We start from the raw sequence: 24,763 nt of genomic DNA on the forward strand, positions 1-24,763 counted from the left end.
TTGCTTCATTGTTCTCTACCCAAATCCACGGCTTTTATTCTAGCATATTCCAGAATGCCATCTTCACTTTGGCTGCACCATCCCTTCCTTTCAGAGTTATGAATCGTCCCTGATTTGGAGAGGATTTTTTCCATAGTGATATTTGAAAGCACAATTCTAAGGGCAGACATTATTTTTTGTTTTATGAGTTGTTTACTGTTTAGAGTCTTGGGGCTTTCCCACCATTCTAAAACAATATTTACTGCTTTCACATAGCTTAGATTGAAATTACTCAAACAGTTCAGCACAACCAGAAGTATGTCCACCTGTATTTTATCACTGCTGTATAGATCAGGCAAGCGGAGAACTCAAGTACGGTTTTTGCTTGGGAACCTGTCTGAACCGCTCTCTCCTAGAAGTGGCCCATGCCTGTGAAAGCTCCTCACCTCCACAGCAAGAAGCATAAACCTATTTACCATAAAGTACATCTGTTTATTTTGTGTTGTCCCCAGGTGTGCTGGCATCTGTGGCCACATGGAATACCCCTGCCGCTTCCAGAATCCGTCTGCCACAACCCAGGAGATCATTCCTCATCGGGTGTTCGCCCCCGAGAGCCTCGCAGGTGCCTGCCAGGAGACCCTTCTGCAGCTGCTCTCTCCTTGCCTCTCAGCAGCGCACGCTGTGCTGGGGACACACCCATTCTCCAGGCTGGATGTGCTCATCGTTCCTGCCAACTTTCCAAGCCTGGGGATGGCCAGGTACATTGTTCCATGTGGCACTTGGAGAGAACATGCTGGGGGAATTCTGTGACTATTTCTTGCTTTTTCTGAGCTCAGTCAGAGCTGTCATTTGATTAGGATGAGAGGGCCATGATTGCTTGTGCTTGGACATCTCATTGCTTCCTTGAGGGACAGTCTGTGCATAAACTCTATCGTGCATGAGCCTTTGGGTGTCTTGGGCTGCATTCAGCTGCCTTAAAAATAGAATGACATTGTCGCTGGGATTTAAAAGACATGGTGCCCCCAGAGTGTTGCATGTTGGATCGTGGCTGATCAGTGGCTGGTTAGCTTAGATGGTGAGAGCATAATGCTAATGATCCCAAGGTCATAATTCTGGGCAGGGTGACACAACCTGGTTCCAGGGCCATAGGCTGCTCGCCTAATCCTGACCAGCTGTCTCATCCATTCTCACGTCGTCACAAGGGCAATGCCTTAAGAGCCCCTGTGTCAGAGAGACTGTGGATGGATCAGTGTAAATCCATCACCACTGCTAGAAAAACAGCTCAAAGCAGGCGGCTTCCTGGGGATGAGGTCGGGGTGGGAGGTACTTGTCTTACTACTGTTGCTCAATACAATAACTACATTGTTCTTATTGATGTCATAGTTTAGTTCCTATAGAAAATCAAGACCTGCAAGTTGAACCTTTCCCTAAATTGTATTATTTACACCTAAAATTCGTTCATTAATGCCATTGTTCAGTCAGTAATAGGTAGCTGGATTTCACTCAGCGTTTTACTTGGTTATCTACTCAGGATTTTACTTGGTTATATTTCTGTTTGAAAATCTTAATCATTAACAGTGGATATGCTTGACTAAAGATGGGAAAAATAAGCTCATCAAAACATGTGACTTTAAGTTTTTCCCTATTAGTCAAGGAAATTCCTGCTGCCAATTAATTTCCATGCTTTTGAACAGCTGTCATTTGTGGTGTTTTCCCTGAAAACTGCACACATTCTTAGTAAAAACCCATGAGTAGAAAAGAACTGTCCAGAACATTTGCTTTTGATCTTTACTACATACGTATCCTTTTAAAAAGCTGGCTGGCTAGTCTTAATCCTTGCGGAGGTCTGAGAAAGTCCTTTAGGCTGATTTTTATCCTATATTTATGAAGATAATGGGAATGTAGAAGCTAGGATAATTATATATATTTGGTTACATGCATCATAGAATTGTCTTGGATGTCTATATATAGAATCCTTCTTAACAAGCGGGCTTCTTTGGTCCCTTTGAAGAGTCTGCTGGACTTAATTTAAGCAGAATTATTGGCAAAGAAAGGGTCGTTCATTAAATGCGTCTCATTTGTACACAGTTTTGAGGGGCCATATCTGTTGGGAGTTTTCAGCACTTTATGAGAGTGCAGCTTTCAGGGCATGTTTGCTCACAGTTGAGCGCTGACCCGAGGGAAGCCGGGCAGAGAGGCTCTCACACAGAGGGCCTTGTTTTCTGTAGCTCCTTCCTGACGTCCGTCTGCCTCGGCCAGGACTGGCTGACCTGCGGGCCATGGTGTAAAGCTTTTCTTTTCAAGTTTGCATGCCCAAGCAGGTAGGCTGTGTGTTTGCTGCTGCTTGCGATATTTAAAGTGATTTAAACATGCTTAACTCTGTATTTTTAAAGCAATAAGCCTAAATACCCTCAGGCTAAATGGTACTGGGCACAAATGTAAAAAATGTGAGGGTAATAATAACTTAGCAGCAACAAGAGTGCTTTCATGCTGAACAGGAGAACCGCACACTTAAACATTTGTGGGTTGTCAGATATCATTTTTTTCCATTTTTCCCCTTCTTTTTGGACTGTGGAAAGAGTCTGCCCTGGCCTAGATATTTTCCTGGGCTTAGTTACTGTTCCCCGTGCTCGAGCTGCGGAGGGTTGTGGTGTCTTCCACTGCCAGTGGCGGGGGCGGCGGGCAGGGGGCGGAGGGCGGGGGGCGGGCGCTCTGTTTTTCCTAACTCTGACCTAAATTGATTCCACTTGTTTGGCGTGACTCTCTTGGGATCCCAACACCTTGAGCACATGTGACCAAGTGGTGTCTATGACTCAGTTGGCTCCCAGGGTCCTGCTGCCTGATTTATGGTCATGGCTTTGCCTGGGGCTCTGGAAAGCAAAGCTGGGACAAAAATGACAGTCTTCTAGGCCAACTCCGTGCCCAAAATAGGAACAGAGAAACATCAAGGACAGTCAGAACCATTGGGAAAGACCTCCACACCGAAACTTGGCATTGTCCTGTTCATTCTTGTGCACCAGAGCTCACAGGAGTGCCGGCAAATTAAATGGTTCTTTCCCGAGGCCACACTTTATAAACATCTATGGCAAGATTATAAATTCCATGCCTCCTGGCTACTGTAGTGGTCAGGGGTCAATCATATTTAAACCCATTTTATACCATTTTAGAATTCTTTTTTTTTCTTCGGTAAATGACATTAAAATCCCATATGAACTAAAATGGGTAAATTGTTAATAGCCATGTTAAGTAGTTTTTTAAAAAAAAATCTGGATGATATCGATAATGATTGCACTGTATTTTAAATGTTACATGTCATGGGTTGTATAAATAATCTTAAAACTTGTTCTCTGAGTCTGTTTTTGAGCCTGATTCTGATATTCAATGAAGTGAGGGAAAACACATTTGTTCAACTTGAATATAAGAAATGACAAGTCAATTTAAAAGAAGGTAAATAATACACAAACATCTTCTTAGAATTCGGAATGCTTTTCAAACACAACAGTAACTAGAACATTTGTCAATTCTGCACTTAATGATTTTTGACACCTAGTAATAGAATAGATGCCCCAAATCACTAGACCTATGACCTATTAACACCCCCTCCAATCCTCCTCTGAATGACCGTTCCACAGAATAGACGCTTTCATTCCATTCTGATTTGGAGAAAGATCACCAATGTGTTTTTAAAACACTAGTGGAAGTTCCATTCCCATACTTCTCTCACTTGGTAAGTGTGGGCTTTGTGTTTTGCTTTATTTTTGCCTTCCACTGAATCTGCCATATAAGGAGCTATGGAGTGTACATTTCATGGCTTGTGTGATTTGATGTCTATCCGAAGATCTGAATGCGCTTTGAATGACTCTCTACTGAAGAACAGCTAGTTGTCTTCGTGTGGGTATCATGAGTGTTCCGCCGTTTCCATTGCCACCTGGTATTTTCTCAGCCGTCTCAGCTAGGGATTCACCAGTAGGCCTGATTTCCTAGGTATTGAGAAATGCCTGAAACGAGCTCATCATCATGCTTACACTCTTTGTTTTAATAATAATAATGTTAATGGAATAATATCCTGAAACCACACTTATGACGGTTGCTTAAAAATTAGCACCTCCGTCTTCCTTGTGAGTGCGTTTATAATACATGCTTTGCTTCATCATTTGTCTTTCAGCAGTTCACAATTACGTGTCACGGGGCATAATTAGGTTGGCAGAACTACCTTGCTGATATCCAAATAGTCTTTTTCCCCCCTTTTTCTATTTCAGTTTCAGGCATCTCCTACAAATCATTTTTGGAGTGGTTTTATATACGGAGCTCTGAATAAAAAGCCATGTCCTCTGTGGCCCTGCTTCATGCCCAGCCATTCCCATGGGCCTCAGCCCCGGTCCCACAAGCAAACAAACAACACAGCAGCAGTGTGGTTCAGGACAAGTCACAAAGTCTGCTTTGACCTTGCCCACCGGTTCTAGACCAGATTGTCCTGTTCATCTGTTCATTGTTTCTTTATTCGTTCTTGTAAGAAATTTCTGTTGTGCACTTAATGTGAGCCAGGTAGGACTAAAGATGCTGAGTCTACAGTGGGAATAAGATTGATGCGGTCTCTGTCCACATGGAACTTCCATTCTAGTCAGAGGAGAAAATTGTATACATAAAAACAAACAACCAAGATGTGTGCTAAGGGCAAATAAAACCAAGTCAGCGATAGAGTGACTGAGGATAGGTAGCTTTGCTTGGGTGGCGAGGCAAAGGCTTCTTTAAAGAGTGATGTTTGCAGTGAGACTGGAGAATGGGAAGGAGCCAGCCTTGCGACCTTTTGGTGGGAAAGCAACCAGGGTGAGGCAGTTCAAGTCCAAAGGCCCCAAGGTGGAAACCATGGAAGGGGCTGGAGGAGCAGAAAGAAGCCCAGTGTAGCTGAAGGACAGTGAGCTTTTAGAATGGCTTTCCTTCACCCACTTCTTAAACTCGTTTTTTGAAGCCAGGAGCTGCCATGGTCCCTCAGGGCTTGGTCACCTGAGCCACCCACACACCCACACAGTATGAGGAAGAGTGAGGGAGAGCCAGTAAGAAATGGGGGAGGTGGTTCCAGGCAGCCAGGTGTTAGAGGGAGAGGGGTCAAGTGTTCTCCCAGTTTCCTGGGGCCAGCAGTGCCGTACCAGCTCGGGACAGGCCAGTTAGAAGCTGACTGAGCTTAGCAGCTGCTGTCCTTAAGCAAACTTCTCCATTGCGAGGACATGGAGCACCTGTGCCTGGACTGACAACTCTCCCTTTGTGGAGAAGGGACGAGTCTCGGATCAACACGTTCCTTCCCCCAGAGGCTGCTGATGGATTCCTCGCAAGGTTTTTTGATACAGGGAGAGAGGCTGCGTTTACATGTTTGCTCATCCTGATTTTAAGCTTTTAAAAGACTGAACAAAAATAGGATTGGTAAATAAAGAGCTTCGAGAAATAATTGCCAATTACTTAAATATCTTCAACGTACTTCACAGTAGAGAAAAACTATAAAGCTTCCTACTACACATGGCTTATTCTTAAAAGATTTGATTGTGCAATAAAAGGCGTCTAGTAGTTCCTAACTATTGCACGCACAGTTTTCTTAAGCATCTCAATTTGCAAATAAATGGTGTGCACGTACATGCCCAAGAATGAACATAACCAGCTTTTCCTCCTCCCTCCTGCCTCCTCCCTCCTCCTTCTCCTGGGTTAGACAGGGTGTTGTCCTGTTTATTCTTATCTCCCAGCCAATGCGTAATAGAATCAGCAAAACACAACATGCTGGGACAAAGGGCCTCTTGTTTTCAGGATTCTAACTGTGCTTCTTTCTGCCAGGAAGGAAGCAGTCATAAATTTCTGTCATTATCTTAAATAGCAAGGTTTCACAGCTTTGGGAATTTTTCTTTGCTTGTTCTTTGTTAGCTTCTACTTGAATTTTTTTGATGCCCCAAACCAAACCGCCGTACTTTGAAACAATCCTTTACGTGCCAGGGGAGGTGACCCTGGCTTCGAGGCAGCGTGCCCCAGTCGCGATCCTTGCCTCTGGAATCTGATTGGAGCTGGACATTAGAGCACCTTTTTGTTTACCAAGGCTGCCAGCTCCTCTACTCTCTGAGGACTTGGGGGTCTGTGTGTGAGTTTCGTCTCTTTGTGATTGTTGTTTCCAAGACTAATAAATTCTCAAATTTCTTTCTGCATGGATTGTTTTAACAATTGAAGGGCATTTCCGTCCACTGTTTTCCAGTGTAACTCATGTTTTTTTAAAACAGGTGGGTGTGAATGACAAAAAGCAGCTCATACTACCCTTCTTTTTTTATTTTTTTTCCCTGTAAAATTTTAAAGCTTTGTTTACTGGTACCACTGCCGTTGCTATAGCGATTAGCAAACAGACTGGTGAGTGGCATGGTCAGCAAGGTGGCTTATGCCCCCTCACACACACCCCTTGGCTGTTCTCTTTGTGTTCATTTCTTCATTTTGTTCTCTATTTTTTATTTTCTTCTTGAGAATATTATTTAACTTTGTTTCCCTCCTATTTTATAGTGAAGGGCCTTCCACTTCTAATGTGTTCTGGTTCTTTAATTTCTTTTTCTTGAACTAGGAACTGGTATTTATAAAGTGATATTCTTGACAGCCCTTGGCTGCAATTATTTGGGTAGTCTTGACAATACCCATTTGTGCTTAGTGAGCTGTGTGTATGCTCCATTTGTTTATTTATTTATTAATCCTCACCTGAGGATATGTTTTTATTGATTTTTAGAGAGAAAGTGAGAGAGAGTGACAGAGACAGAGATAGGGACACCAGTGTGAGAGAGAAACATCGATCGGTTGCCTCCCCATACGATCAAACCTGCAACCTAGGTATGTGCCCTGACCGGGACTCGAACCCGCACCCTTTTGGTGAACGGGACAACGCTCCAACCAGTGAGTTACCCGGCCAGGGCTATGCTCCATTCTTTACGGTGCAGGTGCAGGTGCAGGAGGATAGATGATGTCCCCAAGTCACTAGAGCTGGGAAGTCAGAGAGAGAAGCCAAAGGGGCTCATTCTGGACGGCTCACAGAGCCTGGGGTTCAGCCTTATCTGTCACCCTCTCTGAGGTGTGTATGTCTGCCTCGGGCTGGCCATGGGAACCAGGGGGCCACAGAGTTGACTTGAAGATCAGAGGTCACTGTGGGCTTATTGGAGGCAGCCACCAAGTCACAGGAGTATGGTGGGGCCAGGCTCTCTCTCTTCTGTTGGAACAACAGGCAGAGTGAACTCATAGCTTTTGGCTCAGCCAGAATCTTCTTCTTGCCATCAAACAGCTGTGCTGCTTGTCAGATCCAGAAGTAGCATTTTATCATCATTACGCCATGATTCCTCACCCTCTGAAAGATTATGCTTAAGTGTTATTTTCTTTGAACTGTTCTGCACATGCATAGACTGACAGTCCAACCTTCAGAGAACACTGCTGGGGCCATCCTTCAAGAGAAGTTGTCAGCCTTTGAAAGGCCTTCCTGAAGCAATCATCCCTCTACCTACATTTGCAATCTTCTCTCTCTCTATTGATGTCATCATGGGCCCCTAATCTCTTCCAGCCCTTCAGCCTGAGATGGCCATTCAGCACTACCTTTCCATTTTTCCATTGCAAAGGAAAGTTTTTTATCTCCCTCCTCCCACTTATTTCTCTACAGAAACACCATTGCTGAATAGAGCATACATTCCCTGAGTGAACAAGAATAATGGAATTCAATGTCAACTTGCCGAGGTGGAATATTCCTCGTCTTGCTGGTTTCACTCCTCAAACCACTACAGATAGTCTAAGTGAGCAAGTGCTACCGGCTCCCGATGTGTTCTGTATGTCTGTGGGCATGGAGCTGTGCATGTATTTCTTTTAAGGCCAGACTCCTTTTGGAGGAGACCACCAACTCCAGACAGTGCGCAAGCAAGGCACACTGATGACCAACTTTGCTTGAGGGAACATCACTTCTGTTGTATCACATCCCATATGCAACTGGAACCCACCCCTGTCTGAGCCACAGAGGCCCGTTGGCATAATGTGGGCAACTTTACCCAACCCCTAGAATGTAGCCGGAAGACTATCCCAGCTACCTTTTCTTAAAAAGAAGTACCCTAAACGGCCAAAGATGTGAGGAAACACACCTTTAAAAACTGGATTCCTTTTTAAAAATTGATTACTTTGTGGGGTTTATGGAAAAGTCCACCCTGATTTACCTGAGTGGAGCGCAGAGCAGAACATGTTATATTTCTTGGTTAACTAACCACGCTGTTTATAGAGGTGACTGCTCAGAAAGTCTAGACATTGTTCAGGGAAGACGGAATGCCAGATCTGCCCTTCACCCTCCCGGTTAGCTTGCTGAAAATATCCATCAACTCTTTTCGCCACGAAATGGAAATCTAGAATTTCATTTCAGGAGAGTGTGAATGGTACCTTGGCTCCTTAGCCAAGACTTGGGATGGGCAAGGAGGGTTTGCCTCTTGGGACCCAGCAGTGGGCCTTTGTCACTCAGAAGCCAGCTTGCTAAGTTGTGGGGATTGTGGTTGGCGGATCCTAGTTTCTGAGTTGGTTTCGTCTCAGAGGAGACCTGAGAACCTACTGAGAAGGAGCCTGCTCCATTTTCTGGCTTCCATCATGCATGCACAATCTCTGAACATCGTATTGAAAGCTGCTAGTTGGAAAGGGATGGATGGGTAAAGCTAAGAATCCATATAGTAGACAACTATCAACTGACAGGTGTGGTGAATGCTGATGATTCTGTGACTACACGGAAATACGAGACCTTTAGCCTAAATCAGGGTTGGTTTGTTTTTATAGTAGGTTCCAAGGAAGACTAGTTTTGTGGAATGTTAATAATATGGGAAAAGGAACTATGGGTTAATTAGTTTAGGAAATGAATGAATTAAACCAAGTTAAAAGGCAGTCTTTATTGGAGGGCTGCTAATAAAGCCTTTAATATCTTTATTATCCTGATGTAATATCCTGCTGTATATGTGCATCTCAAAGACAGGGCCAGAATACGCAGCATCCCCCTGGCTGTGGTGCCCGGGATCCCCTTGACAGTGTGCATTTCGTGGGACCGCTCTGCTCCCCTGAAATCACCTGCTCACAGCACACTTTGGGGAATGACTCGTTTCAGAAGTAACCTCGGAGCTGGTGCAGCTGCCGTGGAGTCCAGCTCCATCCCGTGGGTGGCGGGGGGGCCCTGCTTTACCTCAGTGAGGAAAGTGGGCTCACCGCTCAGGGCAGAAGGCCCCCACTTCTGATTACACATCTCTTTCTGGACATCACCCCCTTCAAATATTGATATTTACTCATAAGTTATATGCATTTAGTATTCTGTTAATATATTAGGTACTCTATAAAATACACACAACAACAGAAATTTCAAAGGATGAGGAAAACCAGTTATGAAAGTTCTGTCATTTCTGCCTGCACCCAGTGGTTTGGCTCGTCCCTGGGGTCCCTGCGCCCACTGGAACCCCACGGAGACTGACTCGGTGGGTGGGGCTGGGGTTGTGGCATCTGAATGTTAACACATCCGCCCAGATGATTCTGCTGCAGGTGATAGCAGTGGGGTTGGTGGGGACTGCGCGGGCATCCTGGAAAACTCACAGACTCTGTATGTACCCTGCCACCTTCCCTCCGGTGAGAATGCCAGACTGAGGGAAGAGGATGTGGGGGCGCTCCCTGGTGCTGTCCCTACTTGTCTGTTACTGTAAGGAAGGTGTGTTCCTGAGGGGCTGGGCCCAGGGACAGGCCCGGATCCCAGGCATCCTGGCCTTCCCTAGCCTCGTTTCTTTCTCTGAAAAATAAGGAGCTGATTTAGGATCGCCTTCAAAGTGCCTCAGAGCCCTAGGTTCTTTGATTTAATTGGGTTGGAGTTTTTATTTCCAACAAGTGTGGGGGTGATTCAGTTTCTTTCAGCAGTTTACATACACGTAGATTTTCTTTTGATGTTTGAGCTAGTTAGAACATAAGCCTGCGATTTTCTTGTACTCCTTGGGCACCTGGACAGCAGTAGGCATTTAAAGTTTAGGCCCCCAAGCAGAAGGTTCAGAAGGGGCCTCTCTTTGATTGCAAAATAGGCAGATCTCAAGGATAAGGGCACCCTTCCTTTCCTAAGAACCACCTGTGTGCTATGGACCATCGTACAAACCAGCATTTCCAAATACCAAGCCAGGTGTACGATCCCTGGAAGAATTCAGGCCTCTTTCCTTCAGCCAGGCATTTAGCGCCCAGCCCCAGCCCCTTGCCCCCTCAGAGTTAGCAGCTAACTTGTCTCCCCTCCGCCGCCCCTTGTTTTAGCCTCCCATTATCTCCATTTGCAAGCAGATAAGTCACACCTACATATGTTTGAACAATTATCAGGTTTGTCTGCTGCTCAACTGGGCTTTAGTTTAACAAATGACAACAGAGAACCCAGAGAGGGGGGTGGGTGAAAATATTTCCGTTGTACCTGCAGGTGTTGTTGTTTTGACCTTGACAGTCAGTTTGAAATGACCTGTCAAGCACCTTTGTGTGCTTCTGGGCACACCCACCTGGAAGATATTATATCCCCTAAGCTTTATGTGCCCAGCAGGCAGGCACCAGGGCCCTGGGTTTTGTTCTCATCCATGGAGGGTTAATGCATTCATGGCAGTACTTTTCCTGAGAGGAGCCCAACTACAAACGCTGTTTTCATTTAATTCTTATTTTTCTTCTTCCTTGGCCTAACCCTCTCAGCCCCCAGGCCCTCCCCCTCATCCCCTTCAGACTCCTTCCATCCCGAGTCAGCCTTCTGTGCTCCCTCACCTCCTCTGTTTGGCTTTAAACCATTTCTTCCTGGCTTTGATATCTCCTTGCAGAACTGCAAGCAATCAGGAGGTTATAGGCCCCAGAGCTCTGCAGGGCTCACTGCCTAGCAGAGGGCTTAGGTCCCAGTCCCCAGACCACCGCAGGAAATCGAACCCAGAAACCTGCCAGCCTCTAGTGCCCTCTGCTGCAGGTGACCAGCTCCTCGGGGGCCGGGGTCGGGGGGTGCACCTCCTCAGCTGAAGTGCTGTCTGGGAAGACCTCTTTGGGAGTTATTCGGACCTGTCCTATGTGGCCCAGGTCATTGCATCTCTTTGAATTGCTCTTTTTAAATTTTGAGTTTCTCCTCTGCCTTCCAAGGCCATATAAGCTGGTGCCCAGAAGTTGGGGTGAGGAGAGTGAATAGATGAAAGGACCCCATTGGATCCAGCCTCATGCCTACCAATGCTTGGATAGTTTTAAGTTATTTGAGGATACAGATGATGGTTCCTTACTGAGGGAACGTTGAAGGAAGGCTGTTGAGGTAGATGTCAGAGAGAGGGAGTTTGTTCCCAAGACTGACTGTGCATCTGATCATTCTGCGGTACTTCCTCCAAAATCTGCAAGAAATGGGCCCAGATCTCAATGTTTCCCTAGCGGGTGCTGCCACTGCCCGCACTGTGTTCCATCATTGCGCAGGCTCACGGAGGTGGCTGGAGGAGACATCTGCGCATGGTCCTCTAGATAACCTCTCAAGACCTGACTCAGGATCTGAGGGAAGCATTTCCCTCGTCACGGCAGTGCAGCCCACTGTCCCCTCCAGGGGCACACACTTCTTACTCTCCCTCCCCCCTCTGTATTGGAATCTTATTACTTAACTTGGCACAAGTCCTTCCCTGGGATTTCCCAGTAGAATGAAGAGGACAGGAGGCTGAGAGGTGTGTGGTGTGAGAGTGACTATGTCTCCAGGCCCAGGAGGAACCTGATCTCACAGGGTAAGAGAAGCGGATACGTAGGTGAGAAATGGCATGCACTCCTGTGCCCTGCCCTTTCCATCGTCTGTGAGCCTTCACGTTAGGGCTCCATTTGGTCCATGCGGGTTGAGTTGGGTTTCTGTCATTTACAGCCCAGGGTCCTGACTGACAGGGGCTACTGCTTTTTTTGCTTTCTCAGACAAAAACATCACTAGACCTTAGGGTTGGGGAAAGCAGTCAGTCCGTGAGCAACTCAGGAGCCCCTCCCTTCCAGCCTTCAAATGTCTTAATGACAGTACGACCTTCCTAACTTTCACTCTCCATTGCGTGCGGAATGTCCTCATATATTTTATATCGTCTCTCAATTAATCCTCACGAACAAGTGGCCTGTCCTCCTGTGGCCCAGCTGACACAGGCGCGACCAGCAGCTTTTCTGGACCAGCCTGTCATGGCTCTACCCAGTTAGTCTGAGACCTGGAGTCCCCGCTGCTCCGAGAGGCCTCCCGCCCCTCCCGTGGTTTTCCCTCCACCCCGCAGGCACGCGCAGCTTTCTGCTGAGCTCAGCCCGGTAGGTAGTTCATCTTGTGGGCGAGCGTCCCAGCAGGTGCTGACAGCGGGTCAGGGCTGAGGCCTGGTGATGCGTGGCCCCGAGGCAGAGGGCAAGTGGATCCTGGCGAGTGTGTGTTCGCTGGAGCTGGCCAGTAGACACCTGAGGGCCCACGCAGGAGCTGTGTGCTAAGCAAGGGCAAGCCCCAGGCGGCCCAGTGCACAGGGTACTCCCTGATTTCATTTCTCTCTTCTTTGGGGGGTCTTTTGAACCACCGTGCTGGGACTGCAGGCTCCCTCAGAGCCCTTCTGCCCCGCAGGACGCCCGGGAGGTGGTGGGAAGAGAACAGACAGTGGAGTCAGAGAGACGGCTGCCAGTCCAGCTGTGCCCATGGCTGCAGTGAGCCTCTGCCCAGGTATTCATTTGTAAAGTCACTGGACTTGTACTACCCCTCACTTCCAGGACGCTCGTGTGCCTTCCATGGGACCACCTGCAAGGTGCCTGGTACGTAGCAGGCCCTCGGCGAATAGCGCCCCCAGCGTCAGGCTGGCAGAAATTCCATAGCTTTGTGGGTCAGAAAGCCCTAACATGTGTTGCTCATTTAGTGAAAATCACAAACTTTAAGGTCCCTGCTGACCCAGAATATCCATGATTCTCTGAAACAGAAGCTCCAGGGAGAAAATAAAATTCGATATGTTAGCATGGGAGTGTAAAACCGCGAATGGTTTGTTACAGACAGTTGAGTCTAGATCACTCAGGTTTTACAAACGGAGCTTCTCAATTCACTGAAGGAACATTTTAGAGTGGTACCTACACTCCTGCTCAGTCCTTCAAGGAAGTACCTTAAACTCTGTGAGTTTACACGCTAACGGTCTCATCCCCGACATAAGAGAGCCGAGGAAGGCCGCAGAATAAAGCCCCTGGGCACTTGGGTTAGGCCAAATGCACTTTTTAGGACCCTTCCCACACTTCATAACACGAACAGAGCCGCCCTGGGCTCTGGGTCCGCTGGTGGGACAGAGCTCCGCGTTCTGATCTCTTTTCCGTCACTTTGACTCGGAATGGAGTCCTCTCCCAAGCAGCTGTCTCTGGTCTGGTCACAGGGTGTCAGAGGTTTATCTGACCTGTGCTTGGAAGGACTGTGTGGCTGTGTGGCTGCGTGACAGCGTGGCTGCGTGACGGCGTGGCTGCGGGACTGCGGGACTGTGTGGCTGCGTGACAGCGTGGCTGTGGGACTGTGTGGCTGTGTGAGGGCGTGGCAGCGTGGCTGCGTGATGGCGTGGCTGCAGGACTGCGGGACTGTGTGGCTGTGTGAGGGCGTGACAGCGTGGCTGCGTGACGGCGTGGCTGCGGGACTGCGTGGCTGTGTGAGGGCGTGACAGCGTGGCTGCGTGACGGCGTGGCTGCGGGACTACGGGACTGTGTGGCTGCCTGACAGCGTGGCTGTGTGACAGAACCGCCCTAAAGAACCCGGAGTCAGCAGCTGTCACTTCCACTTGGAGCCAGCGCCTTCACTCAGAGGGAAGGCCAGCCAGGGAGGCCAGAGGCCCACCAGGGCGGGCACCACCCAAGCTGTTCCCCCTGGAACCCCAGCCAGCTCCCGGAAGCCCACGCGGTGTCTTGTAAAGAATACCTGCCCACATTAGTTGAAGTAATCCTTTAGGCCTGAATAGGAATGGTTTAAGACACTTCTGTAAAAGAATCAACCTTCAAAAGCATACGAATAGTAAGTTTCTTTAGTGGAATTGTTTTCTACTTTTGTTGCCCATCTCTGTTCCCATCCACCCATGCCCCTCATTCCTTAGGTACTTTTATTAGCTTTAAAAAAATGTTATCTTTATTGTTGAAAGCACCATAGATGTTCCCCTCCCCGCCTCCCCCCTCCATTTATCCCCTTTACCCCGCTCCTGTCTCCTCCCCAGGCCTTCCCCAACCTATTGTCTGTCCATGGGCTATGCATATAAGTTCATTGGTTCATCTCCCCCCTCCCTTCCTTCTGAAATATGTCCATTTATGTGTCAATGTTTCTGGATCTTTTTTGTTCATCAGATTCCACATATGAGATCATGTGACACTTGTCTTCCTCTGACTGGCTTAGGAGAAAAAAGAGCCCTAGTACACTGTAGGTGGGAATGCAGACTGATGCAGCCATTATGGAAATCAGCATGGAGTTCCCTCAAAAAATAAAAAATAGAACTGCCAGTTGACCCAGTGATCCCAGTTCTAGGAATATATCCTAAGAAGCCAGAAACACAAATCAGAAAGAATATACACACCCCTATGTTCATAGCAACATTATTTACAATAGCTAAGATCTGGAAACAGCCCCAGTCCCCATCCGTAGATGAGTGGATTTTATTTGCTTTTTGTATAATCGCCTGTGTTTCTCACGTGGATGCAATAATAAAGAGTCAATAAGAGAAGGCAGAGCACGCACCCTGTTGACACTGCGATTTCATCGTGGAACGTTATATCCTGGATTTCTTTTCTATTATTAGGCCTGAGAGAGTTTCCTTATTTTTTTATTTAATTGCATGGTATTCAGTTCTATGGGTGCTATAAGTTTATTTTCCCAAAACATGCATCTTTGATTTCTCCTCAGTATTTTAGTAGTGAACAATGCATTGAGTGTTTGGTGCATTTTAGAGTCAGTGTGAGCACAGAAATTCTGTGACTACACCCCCTCATGTTGAGGGGAGTAGGGGTGTGCTTGCACCTTACTCATCCCCACTAGTGCTGACATTCCTCTTTGGGGAAATTTCAAAAGCACTTTTGTGTGGTTCACTAAGGAGGAACCTACATGTAGGAAAGCAGGGATGGAAGTAAGAATTAGTCTCTGACCCCAGACCCAACATGTCATTGTGAAGCTCTTGCCTATTTCGGCTCAAGTCCTTATTTAGTAAGATGAGCGGAAGCCGTGAAATCCCATTTATGGCAGCTTGGAAATGGTGTTTTTCTTCAGATTTGGGCCATTTTAACAGCTCCAAAGTGTGGTCATCCTACTCTGAGTAATTTTGGAGGTTCAAAGAAAACTTCTTTTAAAAAAATGCACCCACGTATATGAAATTTTTAAATAGCATTAAGAAATGCCATTTATTTTTCTGGTAAAGAAAACTAGATATTATTTACACAATTGGGGCTGCTGGTTTTATTTATGTGGGTTGCGCTCTGGTGTTGAGAGAATGGTACCAGCTGGGGTGGGGACGCACAGCTGGGCTTCTGGGAGCAGAACACTTACTGGGAGACTCGGAGGTGGGCAGGCAGAGCCTGCGCTGAGCCCAGGCCAAAGGCCAGCGACCAGCCTCTCAATAAGCTGTGTAAGTTTCAAGTCAGAGAGTTGGAAGGCGGAAAAGGGAAAATATTCTTTAACCACATTGAGAAAAAAAATGAAGGGGGAGGCTAATGCTGTCTCCTTTTTTAAATAGGAGGATGTTGGGAAGACAGAGATTTTTAATGGTTTTAATCTTCAGACTTGGGCAGAAAGCCAAGCGTGATCTGAATACAGAAAAAGTGGATTGAAATGCCAGAAAGGGAAGTGGAAATACTGGGTTATGGAAACAACCAAATGTGTCGGAATTTCCAGGCTCCTCAAGGAATTGGTTGACTTGTGGCAGAGTTGTTGAAACACAAACACACACACACACACACACACATGCGCTTTCAGCCTATTGACCTCCCTGGTAGTTATTTCCTATAGACACACACAGAATACAGTGAATACAGTGATCCGCACACTGGTCTGTCAGGACAGTCATTACTTAGAGGGAACAGACAAAGCAAACAGAAGGGCTAGGAGGCTCCGGGAGTGCAGTGAGGGTGCTGCTGGTCATTGGCGCCATCTCCCCTACTTGGTAGGACCCTTGGGCCCTTTAAGGGTGTGATGATCGCAATTGCTGGAAGCTGAAGCAGCGGCTGGAGAGCCTTTTTTCTTGAGCTTCCAAATGGATGCCTGGCCTGATGAGAGTAGACTTGTGCTTATCTGGTCTCTACGGCCAAGGGAAAGGACTCTTCATAACAAGAAAATGATGAGGCGTCCTTTTTATTAACCTGTGCTACTCTGGCTGCCACAGAACACCTTCCCTCGTGGCCTAACTCCAGCAGCAGAAGAGCTGGTCACCCCACACTGAATAATGGGGTGCTTTATTGCTCATTTGCTTTGTTAGCAAACCTTCCAGATTTTGCTTTCCTAGGTTAGATAATCCCAAAGTTTTGAGTTCCTCCTTATAGATTCTAGATTCCTTTTCTTTAATCACCCCCGCTGCTTTCTTCTGGATCACTTTCTAGTTTTCTTCATCGCTCGGAAGTTGAAAAGTCCAAATCCAGGCACGGGAAACTGCAAAGGTGTCTCCATGGCGAATTCGGGATTCGTTAGGGAGCTCCTCGCCCCAGCCCCGCCCTGTGCTGAGGACATTTCATGTGATGTCCCATTCGAGCCTCACGGCCTGTGCAGGGTGGGGGCTGTTATCACTGGCTTTTTGTAGAAGAGGAAACTGAGAAAAGAGAACTTAGTTCTGTGTCTTGCCTGTCTCCCAAGTGACCCAGCTGAAACTCAACCCCAGTTCGGAATGGAGCCTGTAGTCTGAACCGCTTCCCCCGGTGCCATGATTTCATTCACCAACCCTGGGATCTTATATTTAACTCTGACAGCTGTGCTGGGCAGCTGACTGGCTTTCCACTTAAAGATCATTACAGTCCCTTTTACTACTTTATCAACACATGCTTAGTCATTCCTTACTGCAGGCTGGTCTGCTTGTGTTCCTGGAAATGCATTTATTTGACCACTTTTCCAAGTTCTTTGATTCTCACTAAATTTTCATTCAGCCCTTCAAGAGGCTGTTAACCCCTCTTAGCTTGATTCCATGGACGATCTAATGAGATGAGGTCTCTTAACTGTGAGCTGCCCAGGGAATCTTCGGTGTCCACAGCCCTCCTGATGTCGTCCCCAGAACTGACCCTGCCCTCCCTTGAGCCCCATGGCAGACTCACGGACGGAGGTGTAGAAGGAGCACAGTGTCGGCTGTTCAGTAGCAATGAAGTTTTAGGTACTAGCTATTCAAATTTGGAGACGTCACCATAACGTCAGAACTACGGGAATTTAACTTGTATTTTGATTTAAGGCCAGGGTTACATGTACTCATTGTTCTTGCTGACAATCGGGGGCATTTCAGGCTGTCAGTTTGTGGAGGCCATGCCATGGGAAAACACCACCACAACCAGCAAACTGCACAGCACCAGGCATGTAGCTGTCATTCAGTTCTTATTTACAAAGTGGTGGAAAGAGCGCATGCTGGAATAGCAATGGTGACGAAAATAATCTTACTTTTTGCCAAAGATAACCTACTGTGATTTCCCCAGTGTACAGATACCAGTTTAAGCAGGGAAGAGTAAGGCAGAAATCCTAATAATAGTAATAATAATAAATGTAATATAATAATAACCATTACTGTTATCCTCAAAATGTAATTAAGGTAAAAAATATTCTCTCATAACACATTTTAAAGAATAACAACAACAAAAATCAGTGTTTTAGAATCTTCTCAGTCCCCTAAAAAGAGGATTTCAAGAGCCTTAGTCTTTTAACTTTCCTTTCCTTCTCATTTGTTGCTCAATGGTATTAACGCTGCTGTAAAAAAGAAGGAATTCTTACCATTTGCAACAGCATAGATGGAACTGGAGAGCATTATGCTAAGGGAAATAAGCCAGCCAGAGAAAGATAAATATCACATGATCTCACTCATTTGTGGAATATAAAGAACGTCAGAAACTGATGAACAGAAATAGATACAGAGACAAAAAAGCATCAAACAGACTGTCAAACTTCAGCAGGAAGGCAGGGGAGAGGGGGCCAGTAAGAGATCAACCAAAGGACTTGTATGCATGCATAGAAGCATAACCAATGGACACATACTAGGGGGATGAGGGCATGTGCCATGAGGTGGGGGAGGTTGGGGTGAGGTCAGTGGCGGGAAAAGGAGACATATGTACTACTATTTGTAATACTTTATTTTTTTTTTTAATATATTTCTTTATTGATTTCAGAGTGGAAGGGAGAAGGAGAGAGAGAAACATCAGTGATGAGAGAGAATCATTGATTGGCTGCCTCCTGCACACCCCCTACTGGGGAACGAGCCCGAAACCCAGGCATGTGCCCTTGGCCGGAATCGAACCTGGGACCCTTCAGTCCACAGGCTGACGCTCTATCCACTGAGCCAAGCCAGCTAGGGCTATTTGTAATACTTCAAACAATAAAAGAAAATTAGCCAAAGCTGGTCTCCTGTGAATCACTTGTGATTTCATCTGTCATTACAAGTATAGCTTGATGTCTACTGTATTTAAGAACTCAGAGATGCTTGGAAACACTGCTGAGAATACCCCTTAACTTTGAGGTGGAAGCAGAAAATAGACAGTTTCTGCCTCTATCATTATGCTCTTCCAACTATTTGTCAAAATTCAGCTCCAAACAGGCTCTTGAATACAGAAATTTGCGGGGGAGAGGGGTTGCCGCATACCTCAGTGACTCTGTAAAACACGGAGTGTGTTATTGGGAGCATTCGCAGAAGGTGGGGCCTGGGGCTCATGGCCTGAGCAAACCCTGTCTGCTTATTGAGGAAGCAAGGGAATGAAACCCCGCGACTGGAATTCCTGTCTCCTTGAGGGAATTATGGATGCATTCCATGACCTTGATGGAGGAAAATAATTAGAGAGAAAACAGCCTGCCTTTACATTTTTTTCCTCTTTCAGTTTTGCTCTCTAGTTTTTGTAATACCCTTCTCAAGTCTTGAAAATGCAACTGCTTCCCATTTGGTAAGCTTTTTCCCCCCTTTTCCATTTGGCAACAGCATTTTCCTGTGTTTTCAATGGCACCAAAATTAACATGGCTGTTTTTATTTAACAGGAACAACTTCAAGTTTTATATTACACGCCCAGCCAAAGAATTTTTGATTTTGCCCTGGCGTTTCCCAAGATGTTAGTGCGGCTTTGAAAACAGGGCTGTTTAACTGCTGTTGCAAAGACAGCAGGGGGAGCAGGACAGATTGGGGCGGAGGGATGAAAGAACGGAGGGGCTGAGGGAAACTGGCCTCCCCCGAACTACTATTTTTAAAGTTTGCTTGCCTACTGAATAGCTCAATTTACAAATCCTACTGGATATTGGTTTGACCTTCCCCAGTTCTCATTCCTGTTGAAAGCGTGATGGATGCGTTGGTGGGAGACAAACCATTTGTTCCAGAGCTTTTGCCATGTGCAGGCTCCCTTATGAACACCAGACCTTCTACGCCCCCCAATCTGGATCCCCACATTGGCAGATGCTTCCTGTGGGAGGTATCCAAGCCCCGGATTCCTTCGGAGGTGGGATCTCAGATCCCAATTAGAAACACTCCAGGAAACACACATCTTTATTTGTTAAACAAATAGTCGCCTGTGAGCCTTGGCAGAGACGCCGGCTGTTTCAAGTAAGCGAAGTAAACAGGGCTGTGCAGGGGGGCGCCTCCTTTCAGCCTGGACCTTGAAGCCCAGGTTCAAGGTCTAGGTTGGAAAAGGCACTGTTGTTTTCTCCCTGGCTCAGGCTCTCCAGAATGCCGCTTCCTCGTTTAGTAATTGGAGAGTTAATGGGTTCTTTGTGATGATCTGTAGGAGAGAGACTGTTTCATTCGCTTCTGGGACTGTAATTAAATTGGCGCCAATTGGCGTGGTTAGAGTTAAGGTTGCCTCAGCTTTTCCAATATAAACTCATATTTCAGGGGTTTATAACCAGCTATAAAAAGTCGCTTCTAGCTACAGACCTGGCATATTCAGTGTCAGCCTAGGAATAACCTTCACTTTTTTTTTAAAAAAAAAGCCTTTTTATTTATTTTATTTTATTAATTTTTTAAAAATATATTTTATTGATTTTTTACAGAGAGGAAGGGAGAGGGATAGAGAGTTAGAAACATCGATGAGAGAGAAACATCAATCAGCTGCCTCCTACACACTCCCTACTGGGGATGTTCCCACAACCAAGGTACATGCCCTTGACCGGAATCGAACCTGGGACCCTTGAGTCCACAGGCCCACGCTCTATCCACTGAGCCAAACCGGTTAGGGCAAAAAAAAAAAAAAAGCCTTTTTAAAAGGATAATTAAACATCCAGCTTAGCTGTTTATAACTGTTAAGTTACACGTAAGCAAGGAAATAAAAATAGCTTATTTTGAGCAAAAACTTGTGATCTGTTTTTTAAAATATGCACAAGGTTATTAGATACTTTTTATGTCTTCAAAGGAAAATACAGCGACATCTTTGTGGAAGATTTTTTAAAAGGATATTGTTTCGGTTTCCTCATGGCCACAGGCAGAGCCCTAGTAAATGTCCCCTTGTTCTCCCCAGACATGAGCCTCCCGCAGGACCACCGCCAGAGCTATTTTGTCAGTGGGCTCCAGGTCACTGTAACACAACCCCCGGCCCAGGGCCCAAGGCACAGGGCAGCCTCTTCCTGGCAGATGGCGGTGTGGCCAGCCCTTCACTTAGGAGCCCAGGACTACTCACTCACCCCATGCACACCTAGCCTCTGGACCCTGTATACTGGAATACAGCGAGCAGCCCAGGTACAAACCATGTGAGAGACCCTCAGGGGTCTGGGGAGGCTTGGTCCAGCCCTTGCTCAGTGTCCCGCGTGGGACGGGAGGGGAGGAGGGAGGTCGTCGCTCCAGGAGTCTCTCTGCAGTTCTGTGGCTTTTGTTGCAGCAAGTTGCTGTGGGTGGGGCCATTTCTGTACATCCTGAGGGATTTCATGGGGATGATTCAGGAGTCCTCCAGAGAGAACTTCCTTCAGGCTTCATGCCGGTCAGATGGACCTTTAGCCATTTCTTCTCTAGCAGCCAGGGTCCCGACTGGCACCGTGTAAAGGTTGTAACAGTAGTGGTGGTTGTGATGAGGGAAGGAGGAAGGCAGTACCGGGTGAGCGCCTGGTGCCGATGGTGTCACTTCTGGAGGTGGCGATGGCCACAGTGGTCGTCAAGGCAGTGCCAATGCTGGAAGTGGTGATGAGCGGTGACGGTGGTGACGGCGTCAGTGAGCACTGCAGATGTCTGCCTGCCCAAGCTGTTGGCAGAAGCCATTTTTCATCTGTGCAGACGCAGTGGCTTAGGACACCTGCTTGTTGTCCCTTCCCGACACACAGAATCCCAGTGGAGCTCGCGACTAGCTTTTGCTAGACCTGGCTTTCCGTCAGTTTGGTTTGTGGGAGAGAGGGGTATGTGCCCCTTTCTCAGAGACAGGTCTCCACGTTAGAGACATGGGACCACCTGCCTTCTTTCTGGGCTTTCAGTTGAGGGCCCGGGAACATGGTGACCGCAGCCCTGGAACCCAGAGCCAGTAGCAGAGAGAGGGGACATGTCTAGTATTTCTACCAAAACTGACCTGCTGCTGTGACCTAGGAACCGTGCCTGGTGCTTTACATGTGTGATACCTATACAAAGCCTTTCAACGACTCTATAAAGTAGGTTTTAATTAGCCTAGTTTTACAGGTGAGGAAAGGGAGGCTTGGCTCACAGCAAAACTAGGATTTGAAAACTGGTTTGTGTGACTTCAAGCCCTTTACTTCTTTCTCCACTATAGCTCCCAGATAGCTATTTTAACACTCCTAGAACATTCTAGAATGTTTCTTGTCTTTAGTTAGGTAAGCGTATGGGAAAACTTCATAAGAGAATATTCTATATTTGGTTTTCTTCTCTAACTTAGCGTGAGGGCAGAGAGTGTCTTTTCTTTGTACATACTTCCTTACCCTTGCAGTGTACTCAGATGACCCTTTCAAAATTCATATGGGAACTGTTTGGAGGCTCTTCCCACATGTTTTCAAGGGCTGGAACTGTGGAGTGATCTTTTCCTGACCTGGCTGGTCGTTGGCCAAATAGGACGTTGAGCAAGCCAGAAACCAGGCCCCAACAGAAAAAAGCAAATAGAGATAAATATTTATCCTCATCCCAGTGGGATCCCTAGGTTTTCAGGATCAAAGGCCTACTTTGTGTGTGTCTGTTCGTAAGCCTGGGGTAAGTATACAGAAGCAGGCGACCTGTGGTATAGTAAGACTCTGTGGTACCCAGGCTCTTTAACCCAAACAAATTCCCTGGTGACATTTTTTTTTAAAAAGCAAAAATAAAAATCAGAATTCCACTTATAAAAGTAAAAATATAAATTACATTCCCTAGACACAGATAGAAAACGAAGGAGAAACAGATTGAGAACAAAAAGAAAAGAGATGAGAAGAAATGGAAAAGAAAGGACCAGAGACAGAAGCAAGAAAAGGAGGGATGAACGGCAGTGACTCTGCCACTGAGAGGGTCAAAGGTCCTGGTGCCCGAGCCCGTTTTGACAGGTTCCTGAAGGCAGAGGCTATGACAGATGCTTTCCCCCATGCTCTGAGTTGTCTTCTCATTTTCTTGATAGTCTCCTTTGAAACACAAACGTTTTTATTTTTGATGAAGTTTCTATTTTTTCCTTTGATTGCTTGTGCTTTTGCTGTCATATCTAAAAATCCATTGCCTGATCCGAGGTCATGAAGATTATATTTTCTTATAAAAATGTTATAGTTTTAGCTCTTGTATTTAGGCCTCCAACCCATGTTTAGTTAACTTTTTGGGGGGGAATGAGACCTTCATCCCTCTGCATGTGGCTATTTACTTGTTTCCAATTTTTGTTCTTTAATTCAGCAAATATGTATGGTGTACACATTGTGTGCCAAGGAGTGTGCCAATGCCGGGGATAGAACTGTCAACAAAATAGTCACAGGTATCAGAATGTTTCAGAACCCAGGGACAAAAAGAGCAATTCAATAAATTTGGGAGGTAAGTAGTCTTTCACAGGATTTAGACTATTGAGCAGTGTTTTTCAAAGTGTAATACAAGGAAACCTGCATTAGAAATACCTGGACTGCCCTTAATCAATAAAAAATTTTAAAGAAAAAAATAAATACCTGGACTGCTTGTTAAGAAATCAAATAGGCCACATATATGTGGTTATTAATATGTCCCTATTATTATTTCCTCTTAGATTATTATCAAATATCATTGATTTATATTTTTCAACATTTAAAAAATCAGACCTTTCCTTTGGCCTTATTTTGAGATCCAAAGAACTAAGGCCATTGTCTAACCACATACCAGACTGCAGTTGTGGAAGTCATTCTTGCGAAAAGCCCAGTGGTGGAGAATGGTTTAGATGGGAAACATGATCTATCTCTGGAAAGAGAAGTAAGAAAGTGTTCCCCCTTCCTGAATTGGACACACTTCACAAAGGAGGCCATGCCTGTGCTGCCAGGGCACCGAGCAGAACTTCCCTCAGCAGCTGGCTGCAGCTGCTCTATCTACCAGCATTATTCTCTCTTCCATGAACACACCCACAGAGCCTCTGGTGAGTACCCCGTACACAAACTGGCCACTGGGCAGGTGCTGACTGGCCCCTGGGAAAACCCATGATGCCCTGGCACCTAGATTTCCTTTGCTGCTCATTCCCTAATTGGAGAGAGAACAAAATGCCTGACTCAAGCTCTCTTGACATTTGGGGACCTTGGTCGTTTGGATACTATCTCTGGCCACAGGTGGTACCGGGGAGCTCTGCAGGGGAAACACAGTGACAGTCTGTGCTTTGCCTGAACAATCCAGGGGTGTGTGTGTGTGTGAAAGAGCAGCATTGGGGGAATGACTGCATAAACTGCATCAGGTGTTTGAAAAGATGGGGAATGAGCTACTTCCAGTAAGTGAACTGACTGACTTGTCAAGCTTTTGTTAATTCTCAAAGAGGGTGAAAGGGAAAAGGTGATCATCATTAAAGATGTGTTGAGTCCCAGAAGAAAACAAATAAATTCCTTTTTAACCTGAAAGTGGAGAAAACTCCTGGTTTTAGAATCCAGAACCAAAAAAACAAAAGACTGGTAAATTAGACCACTTGAAAACAAAATACTTTTGCTTGTTAAGAAAAAAAAAAAAGGCAAAGCAATGATTCATTAGGAAAAAAATATCTGCAGTTTATGCCACAGACAAATAAGTAATGAGCTTCTAAAAACAGAATAGAAAAAAAACACACAACAACAACCATATAGAAAAAATGGTCTAGAGATATAAACAAACAGTTCACAGAAAAGAAATGCAAATATCTCTTAAACCGATGAAAAGATGCTCTACTTTGTTCATCACAGCAGAAATGCAAATTAAAACTGCACTGAGATATTTCGTACCTATCAGGTTGGCAAAGATGCAAGAGTTTGACAACATGCTTTGTGGATAAGGCAATCTGCATTGCTGGTAGAAATGGAAAATGGTTTAACCTCCATGGAGGGAAATTTACAGTATCTGCAAAATTAGATAGGTCTTTGATTCAACACGCTAGCTTCTAGGGAATTATCCTAAAGGCACACTGGCAAAAAGATGAAAATACGCATGTTCATGGTTATTTATTGACACAGTAAAAGACTAGAAACAATCCATTGCCCATCAGTTTGGGCCCCTTTTTTAAAAGAGTGGTACATCCACACAGTGGA

General features: G+C 46.0%; 1 protein-coding gene across 3 annotated transcripts in view; it reads left to right on the plus strand.

The window, feature by feature from the left end:
- LOC118667637 (aminopeptidase O (putative)) overlaps window positions 1–24,763 on the plus strand; it is a 319,523-nt gene that overhangs the window by 78,033 nt on the left and 216,727 nt on the right. For all 3 annotated transcript variants that reach the window (XR_004971349.1, XR_004971350.1, XM_036331403.1), the window contains exon 5: window positions 492–737. Coding sequence is in view for 1 of the 3 variants with exons in the window: in XM_036331403.1 (XP_036187296.1) it covers window positions 492–737 (246 nt within the window). In the remaining 2 variants the exon portion in view is untranslated. The remainder of the gene's footprint in view (window positions 1–491; window positions 738–24,763) is intronic.

The sequence above is a fragment of the Myotis myotis genome, unplaced genomic scaffold (assembly GCF_014108235.1).
Source record: "Myotis myotis isolate mMyoMyo1 unplaced genomic scaffold, mMyoMyo1.p scaffold_m19_p_12, whole genome shotgun sequence".
Taxonomy (NCBI): Eukaryota; Metazoa; Chordata; class Mammalia; order Chiroptera; family Vespertilionidae; genus Myotis; species Myotis myotis.